Source organism: Perca fluviatilis, chromosome 3 (assembly GCF_010015445.1).
Source record: "Perca fluviatilis chromosome 3, GENO_Pfluv_1.0, whole genome shotgun sequence".
Classification (NCBI taxonomy): domain Eukaryota; kingdom Metazoa; phylum Chordata; class Actinopteri; order Perciformes; family Percidae; genus Perca; species Perca fluviatilis.
In genome coordinates, this window is record NC_053114.1 from 38,227,402 (window position 1) to 38,249,144 (window position 21,743).

General features: G+C 42.6%; 1 protein-coding gene across 2 annotated transcripts in view; it reads right to left on the bottom strand.

The window, feature by feature from the left end:
* LOC120555797 (AT-rich interactive domain-containing protein 3B-like) overlaps positions 1-21,743 on the bottom strand; it is a 62,545-nt gene that overhangs the window by 39,827 nt on the left and 975 nt on the right. For both annotated transcript variants that reach the window (XM_039794876.1, XM_039794878.1), the window contains exon 2: positions 20,674-21,306. In XM_039794876.1, coding sequence (XP_039650810.1) covers positions 20,674-21,306 — 633 coding nt within the window. The remainder of the gene's footprint in view (positions 1-20,673; positions 21,307-21,743) is intronic.

The following is a 21,743-nucleotide window of genomic DNA, read 5'->3' on the forward strand; positions in this document are numbered from 1 at the left end:
CACAAATGCAACGTTTATAGGCTGGTGTGGCCAGAAGTTCACACTCATTGGTTCAAAGACCCTTTCACAGGCAGAGCAAACATTTTAGTGAATCACATCTGTGCCACCACATACAGTACTCCATTAGTTAACCCTTTCCCGTAGTGTTTAAGGCCCATAAGAAACTAGACCTCAGAGACTAGGTTTTCCAACTAAACTATGCACAGACTTGCATGGGGGCCCCCTTGGCAACCCCTCACGGATTATTTGATTTGAAGCTATTAGTTTTGCTCTGTGAAGTGTACAGTGGCAGATATTAAATTGTCTCAAATATGCAAAGCTATCACTTCACAAAGACACAAATTCATGTTCTCGCAGCACATTTAGGCTAAAATAATTGTACAATAAAACCACATTTTTGGGGCCCCTTGTAATCAATGACATACTGCTGCATTCAGGTCTAAGCAGCTATTAGCCGTTTCTTCTGGGTTAAAAGCTTTGGCTAAAAATACCATGCATATCTCACATCTTTCAAAGAGCAAGCATCCACTTCACCCCCATGCTAATGGCAGCTGGAGACATCACACAGACCTGATAGGCCTTTATATACATTCTCATTATACTGACAGCGCCAGGAACTTGATACATTCCCAATCAAGAAAAAAAACATCACTGCTATTAGGACACATCACATCTCATTACATATGAAATGACAGAGGGCACAACGTCTGTAGTCAGATGGGCAAATGACTTCTTTGTTTGGCGTATGGTGGAGGGGGTCAAGCCCGTTATTCCCAGGGTTTCCTCCATCAGAGAAGTTAGTGTTATGACTATCTCTCTGAATCTGCAGTATCAAATGTTGAAGCCATAAGCGCAATTCACAGCTTTCTGCAGAGTCTAATCGATAGGGAGCTATTTCTCTGCTCCGAGCCAAAGATATCTGTTTCCTCTCAGCTAGCGTTAAGTGTGCAGGGGCATTCCACCTCTGACAGGCCTGTACCCCCCTGGGACGTGGGCTAGGATGATGCAGCCCGTCACGCATCTGGAGCTCATCTCCAGGGGCCAACAAGCCACTACATCTCTACTGGACACTCAAAAGACAACCAAACTCACGGTTAGTGTGGAAATTATTAATCAAAAATTTAAGAAAGCAAAACATTGTGTTATTGCTGTGGTAGGCATGCAACCATTATGAAGCTAATTTTAGCCAGCAGCTGTCAAGTTCACGGGTTTAAAAATGTTAGCCATCCTGTGAAATAGTAACTTTTTTTTTTCTCCATTGGTCATTTGCACTTTTTGACTGGTTAGAAAAGTGAGAACACAGTTCTCATTAACTCTACACTATACTTGTATGTGACCAGCAAAGTAATGTGCCATGGTAATATGGAAGATAAATGATGCCTGCATTACATCGAAAGCAAATGGTAGCCAATAAGCTCTGTTCATCGTTACAAAAGACACACCGAACAAATTCTGGGCATTCTATACTTGTGAACCGGCCCTGAATAGTGTGTTAACCATCCATATGCACTGGTACAAGATATCATTGTCAGTAATTGCCAGTCAGCTATGTTAGCTACACCTGATGGGCCCCTTAAAACAGAGTCTAACCAAGCTGTAGCCTACAAATGTCAAGAAGAAAAATAGAATAGGCTGATCTTAAATCATATACTCTCTCTTTTATTTTGAGAATATGAGCATAGTCATGAGTGAGTCATGTGCACAAGGAAAAAACGCTTGTTTGGTCTTTCTTGTTGGTGGATCATTTTTAAATACTGCAAGGGAGCAATGCTAAAAGCAGTACCATCTACACTGCTCTGGTTACAGCCGTCAACCTTTTTTATTGTGCAATCCCTGTCCTACGAAAAACTACTCATGACACGCAGCATCACAGGCTCTGGTCATTAGTCTTCATCCACGACGTTCCACTTCCGGGATTGCTCCGTTGCCGTGGGAAAGACCGCCGGATTTTTTTCGTCCGGATGTCCGTTACCTTACGCTTTCTTTGTGTTGGAATTTGGAAACCTTTTCTCAGATCTCTGCAGGGTAAATCCAGTTTGATCTCAGTTTTCTGTTGCAGGACTCAAAACAACTTTTGAACGTGCACATGTTCCACCAGAGCAAGTTTTTCTCCCATCCCAGAATGTTGTGTGGACAAGCCAGACCTTCCTCAGGAGCGCTGCGGAGGAAGGTCTGGCAATGCGAGACTAATCATAAACATTTATAGTCACATACATATAGCCTACCTTTAGTCTACCTAACCAAGTTTACAAACACAGATCCACAAGTGGAGTGGGGTCCATAAGAGGGTTTCTGCATAAGAAAGAAAAAAGAAAAAACTATATTTGGCAGGTGGATTATTATGCTTAGTCAAACTAGATATTTAAATTGTTGACGGCCTCAAGGCATTGAACCTAATGAAATGCTTGCTCTCAATTCATGCTGCAGTTCAGTCCATTCACAGACATCACAAGAGTAGTATATATGATCAGATAAAACTGTAAGGATTCTCATAGGGAAATTGGGTTGCTGCAGCAGCAGGGTATATGATATAGATAACAGAGCAAACAGAGTACTGAATGCAGTGGGGGGGGGGGGGGAACGCCCCGGGCCCTTCCCTTAAAAAAAAAAAAAAAACCCCAGTAGCTCACTATCCATGCGTAAAGAGCATGCTCCTCGATAGTGCCACATTGTGAACAAAAAATGTGTTGAAATCTTAGAAATAAAACAAAATAAACCTCAAAACCACAAAAGAAACATACACACAGTTCTTATTAAACCTCCTTGACAACACCCACAAAAAAAGGTCCCCAAGAGGTAACAAAAATGCGAGAGCGCACACACAAACGCTAGCCCTGAGATGCTCTCAGTCTCCCACCTGCAGCTTCAGTCTGAACAGAGCACCGTGTTGGTGTGCTGCAGTGTCCAGTCTGAAATCCTCCCACAGCCTGCAGTCTACAAAAGGTAAATGCACGCGGGCGCATTTTTAACACCATCAATTTCATGACGTCTCTAGACTTTGCGATGCTAATCCCGTTAGCATATTACCGACAGGTAACACCGAACTTCACGGTATCACTTCAGTTAATTATAATACTGTCCCTTAGCTCTTGTTCATTCCTCTTCTGTTGCTCCGCTGTACAGAAGACCAGCGCAAGCTTTTATTGAACTTTAATGTAGCAGCTTTTCAGGTTACACACAACATGTCAGTCTACTCCCCTGCTAATAATATTTATTTCCTCGAACTCTTTCTCCATCCCTTTTTCTTTAACCTTCTCCCCAATTCCCCAACATTGACAAAAAAAAAAAAAAAAAAGTTATTTAAGGACTGGGACCCACTCAAATGACCACCTGTGATGTCAGTACATTACCAAACTTATCACTGAATGTAATACAACAGCAGCAAAAGCATATACTGTGAATAGTAAAATCAATAAATCCAAAGACATGCAGGGTTTCCATGACAGTATTACAGGTAAGCAGATGTTTGCACAGTACATTTACTCATCCTTATTTAAATTTAATTCAGCTTCTGCTGTGCCCAGCTAGCCTATAGGTCGTTATTGTTTCAACCGAAAACTGTAAAGAGCTTGCTACCGAATCCTCAATAAAGCACAAGTGCTCTATTTCATGATCTAACTTGCCTTCATTTTTATACGTACACTCACTCATGAAAAGTTCACATGCATTACTTAATGTCTGATTGCGATTCATTCCATCAACGGAGAACAACGCTGCCTCCAAATGCATTTCATTTTGTTAAAATGTTCTCAACAGACAAAACAAATGCTCTGACCACACATCCTCCCTGTGCTGAAAGTGTGGAGCTTCCTCAGGTTTTCTAATCACATTTCATTAGGGCAGGAAAACCTGAGATGTCTTTGTCTGACCAGATGGTTGGCTAACCAAGGCTGGCTCTACTGGGGGTTGGGGCATCCCAAATCTGCCACAAACATTACTGAACCATGTTCCACATGAATATGCCGATTAGGGACGTCACGGGTCAAAATGAGCTTTCGATTTCGACTATCGAAATCAAAAGCAGGATCCCCGAGTATTTTTGTTCTCGCTCCGCTCCGGCCTACTGCCGCATGTCCAGAAAAAACCCCAATAAAAGACACAATGTAGCTTACCGGCTGGTAATGTGCAGCTAAAGACACGGACAAGGTTATATTTCTCTTGTGTCAAATAAAGCTCAAGTGAAAAAGTCTGCACTGTACGCTCCATCACACTAAATGATACCAAACAATGAAGTAGCATTTATGATATCTTCCTCATACTACAACATTTAGTTCTTATAATAACCTACATTCACTCTAATCCCTGCTGTTAATAATTCAATTTTCTGTGCCACTCTTTAATCATTTACTAACGTGGCTTTTTAAATTATTGACAGCAGTTGACATGGTCCATAGTACTTTTCTGTGTGATTGTCTATTAACCAGATAAGCTATAGGTCAGATCCTGATGTGTTTGTTTTTTTTCATCTGAAATGATTCAATAAAAGCCTTGCAAGTGATGAATCCAGCAATTTGTCTGCTACTGGCAACCATGCAAACATTAATCTAAAAAAGGGTCTGACAATAGTCTGACATTCCCCTTTCTAATTGCAAAATCAAATAGTATTTAGCTTTATAGATGTAACCTATTTGTTTTAGCTTGATTAACATACCAACACTTATTTAAGAGACAGAACATTTTGGATTTTTCCGGAACATTTATTAAAAGCATAGCAATCCAAGCTCTCAGCATGTGATCTGCAAAAGAGATTTTGTCCAAAAGAAGAGAAAATCTTATTATGTTCATATTCTTCAACAAAACTCTGCGAATGAATTACTAGATTACAAACAGGACTTTGCTCATGCTAGTAGGAATCTCCCCCCCCACCCCCACCCCTACCCCTATATGAAGCTGTGTATATACTAGCACAACATTTAGGATTACTAGCCAGTGGCTTTGATAGACATGCTGCTTACTGTTGGTTTCTTGTGATGATTGTCATTCAGGAAGTGAGCAGCTTTGGAGGATGTACAGTCCTGAATGTAGAATGTAAGTGTAGGAAGCTGAGCTGTGAACACATTGCTTTCAGTGTAATGTGACGTTTCCTGGGCAGCAGCCAGGGCCTTTTTTTTTTCCTTTTCTTCCTTCCTCCTCTGCTGGTAGCTCCCTCTTACAAGCATACGATTACACTCGATTTGTGTTTGAAGACTTGGCAGCCAAACAACCTGGCCACATGCTATTATAAACTACATGGGATTTTGGCAGGCAGTGCAATGACTGTGCAGACGGAAAAGTATGCAGGCTATAGTGAAAGGAAAGCCTGCTGTACTTCTTTCACCTCCTTCTCTGCTGTGTTTACCCAAGGGCCATGACACAGTGTCCCAGTTAGCACCTACAGGGCCCTGACATCAGCCTGGAGCTCAGCCAAAGCAGTGGTAGAAGACAGCCAAGAAAGGCACTAACAATAAACAACTCTCACTCCTCACCGCCACACCTCCTCACTGGCTGACCCAAAGACACCATATATTTGGTCTGCAACTGCAGTTTGCCAGTTGGAGGAAGTTGTGGCTGCTTTATATCCTCAATATGAGGCAGCCTACATTTTGACTGCAAACTATTTTTGATTCACCTGCTGTCTAGCAGGTGTTTGGACTGGCTAGATCAGGGCATTTCAATTGATCAATATCAGCAATATAAAAAAGGCCAATCCATATACAATCTGCACTCCATTAAAACGCTAGAGCCTTAACTTAAATTTACATTTCCACAAAATGTTGTTTACATGGGGAAAACACTTGTGTCCTAGCATCGTCATGGTGTGGATCTCCGTCAACAATGAAATTCAAAAACAACCAGAAACCAGCTTTCAGTACCAAAATCCAGGTTTCGTGTTGACACTAGAATCGAAAGTAATTAAATGATACCACTAAGCTCTAATCCGCAGTGACTGATGACAGTATCAGAAGACTTTTTTATTTTTTTTGGGGCTTTTCCGCCTTTAACTGATAGGACAGCTAGGTGAGAAAGGGGGGGGAGAGAGGGAGAGAGAGAGAGAGAGAGAGAGAGAGAGAGAGAGAGAGGCAAGACATGCAGGAAATCATCACAGGTCGGATTCGAACCCTGGACCTCTGCGTCGAGGCATAAACCTCTCAGTATATGTGCGCCCGCTTTACCCACTGAACCAACCCAGCCACGCGTATCAGAATACTTTTAATGATTTTATTGTTCAAAAATATTTGTGTCAAATAGTTAAAAAGAGGATGGTTACACTTAAATAAATGAATAGTTTCTTGAAATGGCTTCATGCTGGAAAACTCAAAAGTAAGTAGTACATGCAACACATGAACCATGTGAGCAGTGGTGCAAAGACAGACCAACAAGTTCAAACATACTGACCATACTGTACATGGTACAAGGACAAGACCTTGCATACCGTGCCAAGGGTCACCGCAACACACAATGTGGACAGTAGTCTATATACAGTGCATGTGTACTGTATACATCACTATATAAAGTCAGCCTATATAAAACTCAAGGAGACTTTGCTGAACAGTGTTAGGCTATATGACCTTGGCTCCACTTCCCTGCAGCTGCCAAAGGGGTTGGTGGATGTCTTTGTTTCATTTGGCTATTCCCCTCTCTGTTTGCCTTCATTAAAGAGCAGGTGTTGAGATATGCTGAGTGGGAGTGGTTGTAAAGGACGAATGGAACCAGCGGTGTGGGGAGGTGTGGGGGTGTGGGGGGGGGCTTGTGGTTTCACTACCAACTGATCAAATTACAGCAGGCATCAATAGCTCAGTTTCCATCAGAAGCAGGGAAGTCAATCCTCCAGGGTCAATTTGGGAAAAAAGTGTGACAACTCTAACGGACGTGCAACATTTGCATTTAAATGTGAGAACTTTTTTCCCTTTCAATACAATTAAATGGAGACGAGCAACGTGGCCCACAGTGACAATGTGCATGAGGGCAGTCATTTGCAGGATGTTGCAGGAGCGATTACTTCAGCTAAAGGGCTTGTGCTCTTTACAGCTACATTTGGAAAGTGAGATTAAAATTGGTTCTGCTGAAAAAGCACAACATACGTCTTTGTGTCATGAAGACATTTCTGTTATTCAACTAGTGCAAGTAATGTGGAATCTGAATGGAGGTGTGGGACACTCAGACTTCAGGGGCCCAACTTTATGCAAACATGTCCACAATGCAAATCACCGACACATAAATAACAGCCACAAAGGAAATGAGCATTTCAACGTCGTAACAGCTGTGTTTTCCATCTCCACGAAGGAACGAGGAAAGTCCAAATACGATCTACGACAGAATTACAATTGCCACTTGTACATTTATAAAATAAAAGCCCAGTGAACATTTTTATTTGATATTTAAATGTTGGATATCCATTTGAAGGGGCATACTGCTAGAAAAACTGTTCAGTTGAAAATACATAGCTCTTCTGCAAATACTTTGAAACACAGATTGCCAAATGTTTTTTGACCATGGGACTACAGAGCTCGATTTAAAATAAGTTTGGTCCAAGTATTCTCCATCTAGGGTATTCGTGTGGCACATATTTCACCCAAATTAACAGTGTAGAGTAAAAAAAATGTAACTAATGATGTAAAGCGTTTCTCGTTTATTTTATTAGTTTATTTGTTAGGGACCATGCACAGTTCAAGCCCTGTACCAGAGTTAGCTATACAGCTAATTTACATCTGTGGTCCCTATGATGGAGAGCACAGTAGGATGCTCTCAAAGATGCAGGACGATTAATAGATGAATGAATAACCTAAGACAATCTAGATCCAGTAGTCTTGTGTGTGGATGGCAGCAGGGCTGACCCAAACGCTTCGAAGCTGGTGATGGACATCCGAATCAGTATTCGAATTAATGAATTTGAAAAAGTATGGTGGACTTTGTGAGACCGCTTCGATGACGCTTTGAATATTAGTTGCATATTTCTCACCGAAGCCCCAAAAATGATATTCGGGATGGCCCTAAATGGCAGGATCATCATAACAGACTACATACTGCCAATTAGTGCTGCGTTTGACCAGGTCACGGTGTGGCCGAAGTGAGTGGATTGGACACAACGAGAGAAGCCTCCTCCCTTCTGTCAGCAGCAGATGTGCCCTTTGGGACTCAGACAGATAAAAAAAAAAAAGTGTCTCTGCCTGCACCAGCGGGCCCTCCCACTCAGCTCCTCCCATTCAGGCCCTTTGGCTTTTTTTTCCTTTTACAGCCCCTGCGACACTGAGTGAAATGAATTGAAAGATCACCAATCAGGGGCCTGACTACAACACGGACATGCACCCACCCACCCCCATCAAACCCCCTGTCTCTTGTTGGGAGCCCCCGGTGGGAATGTTCACTGTTTGAAGAGTTAACTCTTTAATTCCGTCTGGAATGTTTCCTCTGGGTGGGGCAGTGTAGTGTGTTGAGCCAGACCACTAACCCCTCTTCTCCTTCCCCAGTATCTCCTACCCCCTCTCCCACCTTCATCTCCCTACTAAATTCAATACCTCTATTTCTGGGCAGGGGAAATTGTCCACACGTGGCTGTTAAGAGCAGGTCAGCACAAACTGTAGCTTGGTCTATGCTAGCCCGATTACACCTAACACGCTAAATCAGATCAAACTGAAACTAGCATCTGCATGTGAAAAATGTCCCACCAACACTGACATTTAAGGTAATTTAACAGATGTTTGCCATCCACACTAATGTACCAAAAAATAGAAAGTTGTTAAAATCTCAGTTGAGCAAGTTCAGGTCACTTGGGCCAGCAGTGTTGAGCTTGAGCACATGACAAATGGCATCAAAAAGTAGAGAGCATTGGCACACGTGATACTGGAGATTTTCAGTTTATCCAGATTCATGGCTGTCAAAAATATCACCATCTTAGTTTTTTAAATAATTGTATCATAATGTGGTCCTTGCCATACACAGCTCACAGGCTGGGCTATTTGGATAATATTGTGATAATTAATTTGAAAGATTTGAAGAACAAAATTATATTACTTCACTTCATATTAGGCCTGCCACGGTAGTCAGCGTTATGGGTGTTACACAGTGTTCCAGCATACACCGATTAGCCTACATTACTTGCCCACTGCCGTTTAACTTTAACATTTAAAAAAATGAAATAAAACCCATTTAGTTAAAGCTTGACCAGAGAGGTTCTCCAGATATTGAGTATCATCAACGAATAGCTTTTCTTGTAAAATGTTTGGTAACACACATTGTTGTTACAAAGTCTTAAAAAAAAAAATGTGGCATCCCTATTCCATTTGTGACTATTTTTAAAAATACGACAGACAATTCAAATTAAATTCAATTAGGGCTGCAGTTATCGATTATTTTAGTAATCGAGTATTCTACCTATTATTCCATCGATTAATCGAGTAATCGGATAAGAAATACTTTTGTTTTATTGAAGAGCAATAATATACAATAGTTTGGTTTAATTTTCGGAAAAAGCAACATTTCTATTGCCTACATTGCTTACAATATCACTTTTCTAAAAAACTAAACCTATTAAGTGCGTTTAAGTGCCATATTACATTGTTTTTTAAAGAAAACATTTTCTGAAATGCAATAACAACCTCAAACTAAGGCATACATTAAACATACATAAACATTACCTTAAGTTGTGTAACTTAACTTTCAGAACTACAAGATTCAACCTGAGACTGAGCTGTATATAGGCCTATATGTTAATATTAGTTATACTCAGCCTATTTTCATTTATATATTTGATTACAATGTCACACAGCTCTGTTACATTTATGCTAGTAGATCGTTGATCAGCTGTTTCTCCGTGAAGAGAGAGCATGAGAGAAAATGGTGCGCAACAGTCAGCTGTTTTTCCAGCTCTTTAGATCAAATTGTGGTCCCCACTACGCATTTTCTTGTCTTTGTTTTTGGTAGTTGTTGCATTTCATCGTCCATACGACGGATTTACTTTTGTCGGGTCCACTTCATGGAATGGAGGATTAAGTTAGACTCAATGTTTTTTGTTGAGATGCTGAAGCATTGACGTCGAGTTATTATCGTGGTAAGCTAGTTCGATTTTGCAGTAGATACACTGTACAGAGTTTTCGTTTTAATTACGTTTGAACGGATTCCAAACTTTGTACACTTTCTGTCGTTTTCTCCAGCCTGTCTCTTCTCATAGCACCTTACGCTCTTTCTTTTCTTCATTTTGTAAACTGCGCCGTCAGTCTTCATGGCAGTAATAATCCTCTGTGCGGAAACACCGTGAGCAATACAACGTTGGTGAGATTAATTAAACTCATAGAATTAAACGAAGCTTCGAGGCAAATCATTTTGCATCGAGGATTTTTAGTAATCGAATTATTCGAGTTACTCGAGGAATCGTTTCAGCCTTAAATTCAATGTTCCAATATTGCCTATATGTCAACTCTACTGGAAACTGGAAGACCAAAATATAATTAGGCATCATGAATTTTGCCTTTATTTGTTTCCATACTGACACCAGTTCAACCATAGCCATACCGGTCGGGCTACATTAAGCACTGAGTAGCATCAATCAGAAAAATGCCATCAAAAAAGGCAATCCAGAGATAAAAGCCCAGTCGCCTCCATCCAACCCAAGCAGCCAAGGCCTGCTGTTAATGAGGCAAAGCAAGGGTCACACAGCATTGAACTACAAACATAAACTGAAAAATTCCCAGAGAAACGCACCACATAAATGAATGTGTAAACACTACACCTCACTGCTGTCTGTTCACAATGCTACTAAAAACCAACTTTGGGAAAAGAGTGTTTTGATAGTTTAATGCTAAATAGAAAGACATGCTAACAGTGTGCACACAAATTCATTTTGGAGTTGTTGTGGTTGAACAAATGTATGACATGAAAACAGAAATAGACAAAGAAAGGGCAGGTCAACCAAAATGTTGAGGGGAATTTCATCCCCGTGAGCTAAAAATAAGGGTTTTCAGCCAACCTAATCTGTATTTAGATCAATGTTAGCTAGTGTAGCTAAGGGGGAAAAGCTTATTTGGAAATCAGGTTAACCATTTAGTGTCCAGGCCATTCATCACAAATGTCATTAGTAATATCATTTTGTACTCATGAAGTGATCCAGATGACAGAAAACCTGGCGAGGAATTAAAGTGATTCACATTCACAAAAAGAAATGAAGAAAATTTGAGTGAGTGATCTGTAAAAAAGAAATTGGGTATTTGTATATTCCTCGACACATAATGACATAATAAGATAATTTACATGTGAAACAATGTATAGGCTACATTTTGTTATGCATGCATTGCTGTCAGTGTGACAGAAAAGTGAACAGTCAGTAGGGCTTTGACTCCGAACTTCGTTATTCAAATATCAGTCGAATATTTAAAAAAAATAATAATGATATTCGAATGAATATTAGGTAGCTCTTAATATTCGAACCTGCTATGGGCATTATTTTTTGTAAATGTGTTTGCTTGTAAACGTTTTCAATTCAGATTCCGAGGCTTTTTCACGCATTTCAAAATGTAAGTACACTTGGCGGCGACGCACGTTTCTCGGCCGTGGCTTGGTAGCGTTGCATTGCCCCGTTGCATTCATTCTCAAAGAAGGCTGGCATGCCCAGGGCCAGGCCAGCTCAGCGGCGTCTTTCTCCCGTCGCGTACCGCTGCTTCTCCTACCTACACTGGTCCCCGCACTCTGTCCCTTCTCTTTCTACCTGCCTGCTCAGTGCTGCTGCACATGAGGAGAGAGCACAGAGGGGAGGGCGGGGCTGCTCCTCAGTCACAGAACAGAAGAGAGAGGTGACCGTTTTGGCGGCCACAGGAGAGAAATACCTTGATACCTCAATACTTACCCTTTTCTGGGTGACTGGACTACCAAACGCCGCTGCCCTGACAGAGCTCCAGGGCCTGCAGCCATTGACATATATATTAATGGACCAATAGACCCCGTTGCTCTGGACGGAGACCAGTGAAGGCTATTAGAAGCACTTTTCCGGTGATGGCCAGCTTTACTGCGCAGCCTCCAACTGACAGAGACAGCGTAAATGTGACGTGAGCAACGTGTCTGAAAGTTGTATGTGTTCTGGTAGCTGTGCCAAGAGAAATCTCAATCATTCCCAATCTTACAGAGACGGAGAGTGTAGGTATATGTAAGGAGATAACATAAGCACAGGCTAATTATTGCTAACTAACATGCTAGTTAACATTAGTAATTAAACCTAAACAGCTAACGGAAAGTCGAAACTGCCCGCGAGCTTCTCCTGTACTATACGGTAATTCCTCTACTGCGACAGTAAGTCACTTGGTTATGACACAATAGTTATCCTATTTTTACAAAAACATCTGCTACGGAGCCATAACGTGAGGTACAAGGTAATGGAGCCTTTATACTGTTGTCGTGTTTCTTTAGAACTAAACAATGGACAAATCGAGTCTTTAAACGTTTCGGATGTAAAGTTATTCTCAGTCAAGTGACGTAAAAAAAAAAATGGCGGTAAGCGGAATGCTAACAGGAGGTGATGGCCAGTTAGCAACAAAATGGCGCCATGATGGCTCGAGTTCTGAAGCGAAGCTTACCCCCTTGCCTGCAGCTCGCTGTTCTCCCTCCCCTCTTCCTGCTACCGGCCGGCCGGTGAGTGACAGAGTGCGGTCAGCGAGCTTGTTACACCCTTAATCTCTTACCGCAGCCCGCAGGTTCCAGTTAATCTTATAATGGATATGTGTGTTGAGTTATTTAAACAAACAATTGGGGAAATAAACGCCTCTTGTCCGCAAGTCTCATTGATAGAGCCCGCGGTGAGCTGGAGTCCATCAATGAGAGCAAGCTAGCCTCCTCCTAACTCTGACATTCACAAAAATACATTCAATTGAAATCCGAAATCGGACAACTGTTAGCTAAGCTTTGTAACACCTTGGGGAACCTGTAATATTCATGCCGTGACGAAATTCAAACTGTAAATATACTATAGTTATGCCGAAAGTGTAGCTAGCTAGCTGCGATATTTCCCCATTGTATTGAATGGGACATATAGCTAGCAGCTGCTCGCCCTACAAAGACGCCTCGCGTTCATAAAAATGCCTTAAAATCAAATCGCTCCATTAGCTTTATAAGATATTGGGGAATGATGTTATATAAGTGGCGTGACGAAATTCAAACCGTAAATATATTATAGTTATGCCGGCAGCTGGCCGCGGAGCCCCGTAGTGCAGTATCCACAAAGGGTGACTTTGCGCTGGGTATGGAGCCCAGCAGGCTGCCGCTTTCTCGTCAGACTGTGTGGAGCTCCTAAAGTCTGACATGTCTTACCATATTTGCAATTAGCCATCAATTTTCGTAAAACGGCCCATATTTGAGCTTTATATAGTTGATTTCTCGGATAAAAAAAAGTCTTAGAAGTGAATTTGGTAAGGAAACATTGCAGTGTCTGGAATATGAGATTCTGTCGCTTCTCTAATGTATGTATATTGGGGATTCGCTCAACCAATCAGCGCTTCTCTCATGTGTGTGTACGGCAATTCGCTCAACCAATCAGCGCGCAGCTCATCTAAATATTCATGAGCATACCATATTTGGAAGAAAAGCTCTTGTTACAAATAGGGCCAAAACACAGGGATGCATAAGGGCCAATAAAATATCAACCAGGCCATTTTCAGCCCAACCAATGTTACATACCCCATTAGGAGACCATAAGGAACAGTGTGAAATACCCTATATAAATCATTCTATCACCTAAGTTTAAGTTTGATACCAATACTTACTGAAGGCATTTAATGCTCAAAATATTATTTATAAATATTCAAATATATTCGAATATTAATATTAATAAACAAACAAACTTCGAATATGATTTTGGGGCAAAAGTCAAAGCCTTAACAGACAGGAAGCTGAAAACCTTAACACAGACTAACAGTTTGAACATTGCACATGAGAAATATACATGCAGGTCTCACACAGTCACGCTTCTTGTTTTGAACAAGCCACTGTAACATGTTGTAATGGCCCTCAGCCTTCCTCATTGTTTCTCATCTGAATTACCTCCATTTGCAAGCGCTTTGTACAAATAGGGGTCAGATGGTAATTCCAGCCTTATTACATCAGCCTAACAGGAAGTCCAGTAAACAGAACTAGACTAAGTACACCATTTAAAACCCACTGACAGTTATGGCATGCGAGACACCAGCGTAACATTCAGAAAGCAGAAACCAGGTCGGGTTGGCATATGCAGCATGCGCATCAGGCACTGAGGGCTCCTAGCTCTCACCGTGACACTAGTGAGAGACTCGGTGATATGGTTGTACATTTCTCACACATTCAGTGGCCTTCAACACTGCAGCTGATTCACTGGTTCACCCGAGTAGATTTGTTCCACATTCCACTGTCAAAATGACAACCTGAGTCCCATCTGCTAAATACAATGCCGTCCTCCTTTATCATAAATGAACCATAAACGAGGCCAAACATTCCTGCTTAAGAGCTCACACACAATCCTTATTGATCTCTGTGCTGCAGCCGTGCAGCTCCTCACTTCCTGGCTGATGTGTTGCTGGGGCAACAGCTAAATTATGCAACAGCGCTGGATCAACAGACAGGTGTCAGTGCTTGAGCAGCAGAAGCAGGGCTCACGGTTTGGCAAAATGATGGCAGTGCTCAGCCGTGACAGATGCACAGTTAACCCCAGGAACCAGATTTGGACCACTGTGGACTGTTGGTCCTTTCTTTGTGTCAAATGAATCCCTGACCTAAGTTGTAGACAAGGTGTGCCTTCCTCTGTTCTGCCTAAGCAAATGAGAGTAGGGCTGAAATGCAAATAATTTCATTACTTAAAATCATTAATGCAAATTATTTGCATTGAAGCTTTGTTTGATCCATAAAACTATATACAGACCACTGGGTTGTGTGTCCATCAGTGTGTTTGCATGCAGTTAAAAAAATAAAAATAAATACTATTATATTCGGGTTAAGGCAATACCCCTTTTTCTCAAACGCCATTTCATCCTGGTTTGCAGCATTTCCGATCCAAATGTCAAGAAAAATGTAATCAGGCTGTAGGGGCCAATTATCCACCCTCTTGTAATTAAGCCTGATCCCAAAACGCCCAAGATGACGTCGTCAAATGTCTAAGATATTCGGTTTACTGTCAACAGAGGAGAGAAGAAACTAGAACATATTCACATTTAACAAGCTGGAATCAAAGAATTTTTACTTTTGTCTTAAAATAAATTACTCAAACCGACTAATCGATTATCAAAATAGTTGCTGATTAATTGAAAAGTTGACAAACCGATTCATCGAATCGTTGCAGCTCTAGAACTGAGCTAACGTTCTTGGCTGTTAGTCTATGTGACATAATGAAAAAGAGAACCACATTGTCCAATGTTGAGTATTTGTAATATCACTTTCTTCATTGAATCTTGGGATATCATTGAACAAGAGTACCAACGCCAGAATTAGACACATTCAAATGTGGTCACTAATCTCTCAAGTTGAGGCCTACTTTCACACCTGACAAGCACTCCTTAAACTTGTTATTCAGCCCTGCTATGTGTTGAGAGAAGAATCGCATCGGTTTCTAGCTTTGTGTTGTCACTCTCCCTCTGTGATCACAGTATTACAAATCTAGACATGCTCTGCTCACTACCTCAACTTTGTCGGAAGACGGAGTTGTACAGGAACAAACAGCACGTGGACATAAAACCTGTAAATCTGTAAAACGAAAAGCCACTGCATTCACACACTGCAGTATACCACACAACACCTCTCGGTTACAACACCCAGCCAATCCGACTGAAGCGCGGTAACCACCAACACAGTGGGACGTAAGACACAATCTGCTGTTCTGCAGGCATGATTAAAACTATTAATCACAGAGGGATTATCACAAGGAGTAGAGGGGTCTATGGACACGTGTGTGTATGAGAGCCGGGGTGGGTGGGTGGGTGGGGGGGGGATTTACAGGGGTCATGCAGCCTCTGTCCCACTGCGGTGGAGGCCAGAGTGCTGAGGCCGGCCGGCTGCCCACCCTGGCTCTCTCTCTCTCTCTATGCGACGCCTTTGTCCATCCCCTTGTTTGACAATTATTTACTCTGCTGTTTAGGACAGGGCTGAGGTCACCACACATACATCACTGACATGAAAACACTGGCTACCCATGTCTGTCCACCCCCATCTGACCTGTACAGGCCATCAACACTTCTATACACTAAAAACACTTACAGGAGTACAGGACTTCAAGACAGATTAATCAAATGGTTGTCAGTCAAGTGTTAAGATGCTGGTAATTTACATACAACTAAACATTACCTTGTTACAGGGATATGCAATGTTTGTTCTTATTCTGCAGTATGACACTCATGTTCCACCCATTGTTTAGGAGCTACAGTAGGACCTTTATACTTTTTTTTTTTTTTTTTTTTAAATCACCATTATATGTTGCTTGAAATGTTGATGAACTAGCAAACGGACATTATTATCCTGTTGGACTCTGCTCTGGATGAAATCAGAAGCCAAACTGTTTCTACAGGATCTGCTATCGGTCTCGAGAGCATGGCAGTAGCTCTGTCAGAGTGGTCACAGCATTCGCAAACAGGGTGCTTTGGGTAAAAGCCTCCACCTAATGGTACTGGCTACATGTAAATGTTAATGTAAATGGTCTTCCATACACTTGTCCCTTCTAGCTAGCCATCCAATCTCTCAACTGCTTTTTAAGAACATAATAAAATGTGCTCCCTACATTATTATAGGGAGGGGGGCGGTATTTGCGGCATCTGCCAGAATTGTCTCTGGCCTCTCGAAGACAATGACATAAAACAACCCCCCCCCCCAAAAAAAAAAAACAGTTCCCCTGCCTCCACTGCCCCCCTCCCCCTAAAGTGGTGCAACCTGAAACTGCCTGAAGAGATGAGCCGTCATTAAATACTGCAGAGCTGACATAATGACAGGAAAGATAAAGGAGAGGAAACAAAAAAAGGCCAGACCAATTCTCGTCCCATAATGCCTCCCCCAACCCCCAGGCTCTCCTAATAAAAGACACCGAGCCACAGACAGAGCACTGGTCAGCTGCAACTTTTGCTGCTGTGATCTTCTGTTCCGACACATTCATACAAAGTCTGGCCATCTCGAAGTAGAATACTACTTACTCGACTTTTTTCTGACACTTATGGAAACAATAAGCAGCCCAAACAATGCAATGATACTCCATTTCATACAATATGCATGTGATCTTATATATAATTATACATCATCTCAAGCAGATCCCTGTGAGCGCAGAGGCTCTACTTGATATACAGTAAGTAATAATAAAAATAAGACTACTACTGCTTCCTCATCCCACCTCTATATTACTGCTTTCCCTAAATATGGAAATGTGGTCTAGAGAAGCACCTTCACAGACATTTGCCTTTAAATAGGCAGTAATAAAAGCCAGACACATGATAAGCCACTGATCAAGCTCAGATATGTCCTCTGACACTACCCACTCTTGTGCAACTCAGGCTTTTTATATCACCCACATGCTGCTGAGCTCTCTCAAACCTGCTATGTCACAAGCTATGATGCTAAACGGCATGTAGCTCGGCTTGGTTCCCAGTTCAGCGGTTCCCACAGAATCACAGTCTATTTGTGGTTGGGGGACCAATGCGATTGGTTTCTTATGTCACCCTTTTTTTTTTCAGTTTCAAATTTTATTTCTGTCACTGTTGAGGGGTTTGAGCAGAGACAGCAAGGATAGCGTGATTTACATGTAATCTGGAGAGTCTTCTGGATCCACAGCGCGCTGCTCCGAAGCCACACCAGCATCACCACAGTGTTTTGAGTTAAGTCTGTTTCTCTCTGCCGTTTTTTTTTTTTTTTTTTCATAGAACCGGCCTGGTTAAACTTAACTGAAGTGGTCCGCTTTAACAAGTGGTAACATTAGCTATCGTAGCTAACATTAGGCCAAAGAGGTTATAATAATATCTGATGTTCCTTTTTGCACAACAGTCACAAGAGGGCTCACTTACAGCGCAGCCGCATTTTGGAATGAATGCTGCCCTGATTAATATCAAAGTAAAGTTAAAAACATAAAGCATCAGTTACACGCAGGGTGCGATTAGGATTGGGCATCGATTCCTACTTTGAATAGTTTCAAAAATTACGTTTCCAGTAGAATCGTTCCTTTATTGGAATCGTTCAGAGGATTTGGTTTCAAATCCGATCATCGTTTCCCAATTTTATATGCGCAAGTTTTGGTTTCCGAAGCGACCAGGAGCTCGTTGTGTTGCAGCCTTGGAGCACAGTAAGCAGTGCTCTAGTGTGGCTTTATCTTACATTGAAAAAGCCCTGTAAAACTGCAAACCACCAATGAATCAAAATAAAACTTTCCTCTTATTTATGAAAATAGGCATGTGACCCGTTTCACCTCCACCCCTCAAAGAATCGGAATCGATAAGAACCGGAATCGATAAGAACCGGAATGGAAAGGATGAATCGGAATCAGAATTGTTCAAATCCAAACGATACAAAACAAAACGTGCAAGAATTAAATCCCCCTTTCAATACCATGGATATAGAGACACTCGGCCAGGCATGCCAAAACACTTATTTATTAGGGGTGTAAGAACATTTTATTTTGCAATACTGTATCGACTTTCAAAAAGACAATATCGATTTATTTATTTTTTATTTAAAAAAAATATATAATTTTTTTTTTTTACATGCAAAAATGTAAGACAGTGGTTTAGGTTTATGTTGTGTTTAAACCCCCGACCGCTAGATGGCACCACTAGTGTCCTTGCCTGACAGTGCCTAGCAGTGCCTGGAGTTTACTTTGCAGCGAAAACAAAATCCTTTCACCAAGGAAACGCTCGCTCGTTCCATCTTAATCCAAATCCGATCTTTTTTCTAAACTGAACTTGTCGTTTTGTTGCCTAAACTTAACTGTCAGCGCCGGATGATGCTCATTTTTTCTGGCTTAACTCAACTACCATGGCCCCTGAAAGGGCCGCTATCTGGCTGTGCCTGTACCCAACTCACAGTCTGCGGCTAAACAACTGCCGTTGGTAGCCGGCGTCCCGGAGCTCTGTAGCGGCTAAATACAACCAGCAAATGCTGGATTTTATTGTTCTATGGCACTACAGACTGGTCATGTTACAGCGCAGTTTAAAATACTTCTATTTTAGGTATGTAATTAATACATGGTATAGGCTATTGGTGAAGTAGATGATCACTTTGAGGGAGGGGGGGGGGGAGATTCTTTTGTCCCCATCGGGATAAAAATAATTCAGCAGAGGCAGGGATATGTAGATCAGAAATGGGGAAATCGCACACGCCGCCCCTCCCCCCCCCCGCAAATCGCACCCTGGTTACATGTATGTCAATCATGAAGAACCACAAGCTTTTCTGCTCAAATGATCTAAGTAAGAATCCAAAACTAGCTTTGAGGTTTCCCAGTGATCCCGACAGGTAATTATTATTGAACAAATTGAAGACAGACTGAACATTCTGGCTTGGCAAAAATGCAAATATGCTAGCTAATGCTAGCTTTCTCTATACAACCTATGTCATTTACAAACTATAGGCTGTAACGAAGACCTATATTCCAGTAAGTCAGTTCAGACAAGACTGTCTGATTGCCCCGAACTCGTGAAAGCAGTTGCAGTAGATATACGGTAAAGCCAGAGGCTTACTGCGGTCAAGCAGTCATGTCGGCAGAGAAGGCAGCCGCAGGGCTTTTCCCAGACAGGTCCGAATGCGTTTGTAGGGACAAGGAGGGGCTGAGCGAATCAATGCACTGTGCGCAGCGCTACAATGAAATAGGATTTTACCCATTTTCAATATTAAGAAATATAGAAAATCAATACAATCCACTACAAATAAATCAATGTATGGAAAACACTGCCATTTTAAAAGCCAGTGTTTGGTAACACTGTGCTGAGGCAATATTTACCTTCAAGGGAAAGTGCACTTGGCACACAGCCGAAACTCTTGGGTTGCGGAGGGGGGGGGGGGTGTGACAGGTTGCTACTGTGTACAACATCCAAACATCCCACCCACCCAAAATCCTCGTGCTGACCCGGCCAACCACCCACAGCCTCACAGCAGCAGTCCTGCCCTGGCTGACTCCACTACCTGGATCGGAGCCAAACCAAAGCCTGAGCAAAGAGCCAAGAGGGAGGGACACACACACACACACACACACACACACACACACACACACACACACACACACACACACACACACACACACACACACACACACACACACACACACACACACACACACACACACACACACACACACACACACACACACACACACACACACACACACACACACACACACACACACACACACACACACACACACACACACACACACACACACGGGAGAGAACTAATGAGTGTGAACACATTGCGCCCCAGCCTGGCCCACTGCCAGGCCTTACTTAGGAGGATTTTTAGCCACAAAAGCCAATCGGCGGTCAACCAGCCACAGAGATTTGATGCGTCACACAAAGATAGTGCTGGAGAGGTTTGTCCCACAATCAAGATCAAGCAGTTGCTCACAGCAGGGGGCTGGGCTGAGAAATCAAAAAGCACTCAACGGGAGAGGGCCCTTACTCCTTTGGGTCTCAATGAACAGTGTTTTGATTATGCAGCTCTGTCTTGAGGAATTGAAGATATAAAAAGAAAAAAAACAAATGGTGTGGCTAGGAGCCAAGGAAGGGCACTAACCTGTCGAAAGTCATCAAAGCCCCAGTCGGCCTGTCCGTTAGGAGAAGTAGCAGAGCGAGGCCCAGCAGGGGACAGGCCCTCGTCAGGCTCCTGCTTCACTCTGATAGGTGGGGATGCGGCCCTCTGGGGGGCTGACGCAGAGTAACTGCCAAAGGGACGGGCCGGGATGCGGGAGGCACTCTGCTGCAAAGCGAGGGTCTGCTTGCGGAGGAACTCCAGACCACTGGCACTTCCCTCATCCTCATCGTCACTGCCCTCGTCCCCCTCCATCATCTCATTGTCGTCATCCTCATCCCCGGAATCCCGGCCTCTGTCCTCATCATCCTCTCTTTCCGAGTCCACACTGCTCTGGTTGGAGACCCGGGGAGGCATCCCACCACCAGGGACCCCTACAGGCAGGCCTTTGCCCATGAAGCTGGCCCCAGAAGCTCGGGCAGCTGCCAGGATGGCTTGCTGGGCAGCAACCTGCTGAGCATACATGATGTGGGCCTCTCGCAGCTTCCTCTCCTTGCGCTCCATTTCCAGTCGGGCCTGCTGCTGGCGCTGGAGCTGCTCCATTACTGCTTCTAGCTTCATCCCCCCTGTAGAGCTGCTCTGGGGAAAGGCCACACTAGGGTCCTGAGACATGCTGGGCTGTGGGAGGAAGAGAAGGAGTCATGGATGACCTATACTAAAATCTAATTCCTACCCCCTTTATCTAATTACAGGATGAAAAAAAGACATGTCACACATGTGTAGGCCAAACGCACACTGGAAAGGAAGGAGCCTGATTTTTTAATAATACAAAAACATGGATAACCCAACCATATAATTTACATCAGGTCCTTGTATTTAAAACTTGCTACGCTTAACATTAGACATCAAGTTACAGCAGCCAACCACGAAAGATTATTTGGGTGTACCAGAAGGGGGGGGAAATTGAAAATGTTAGTTATTCACTTTAGGTATTAACTTACTGTGAGTAGTAGGCCTACAGTTTAGTTCATTCTCATATTGAAATCCGTTACACGTTTAAACGCCTTCATCAAAGCAAGTGGTGAACAACTTTCCCCAACTATTGCGTTTAGAAA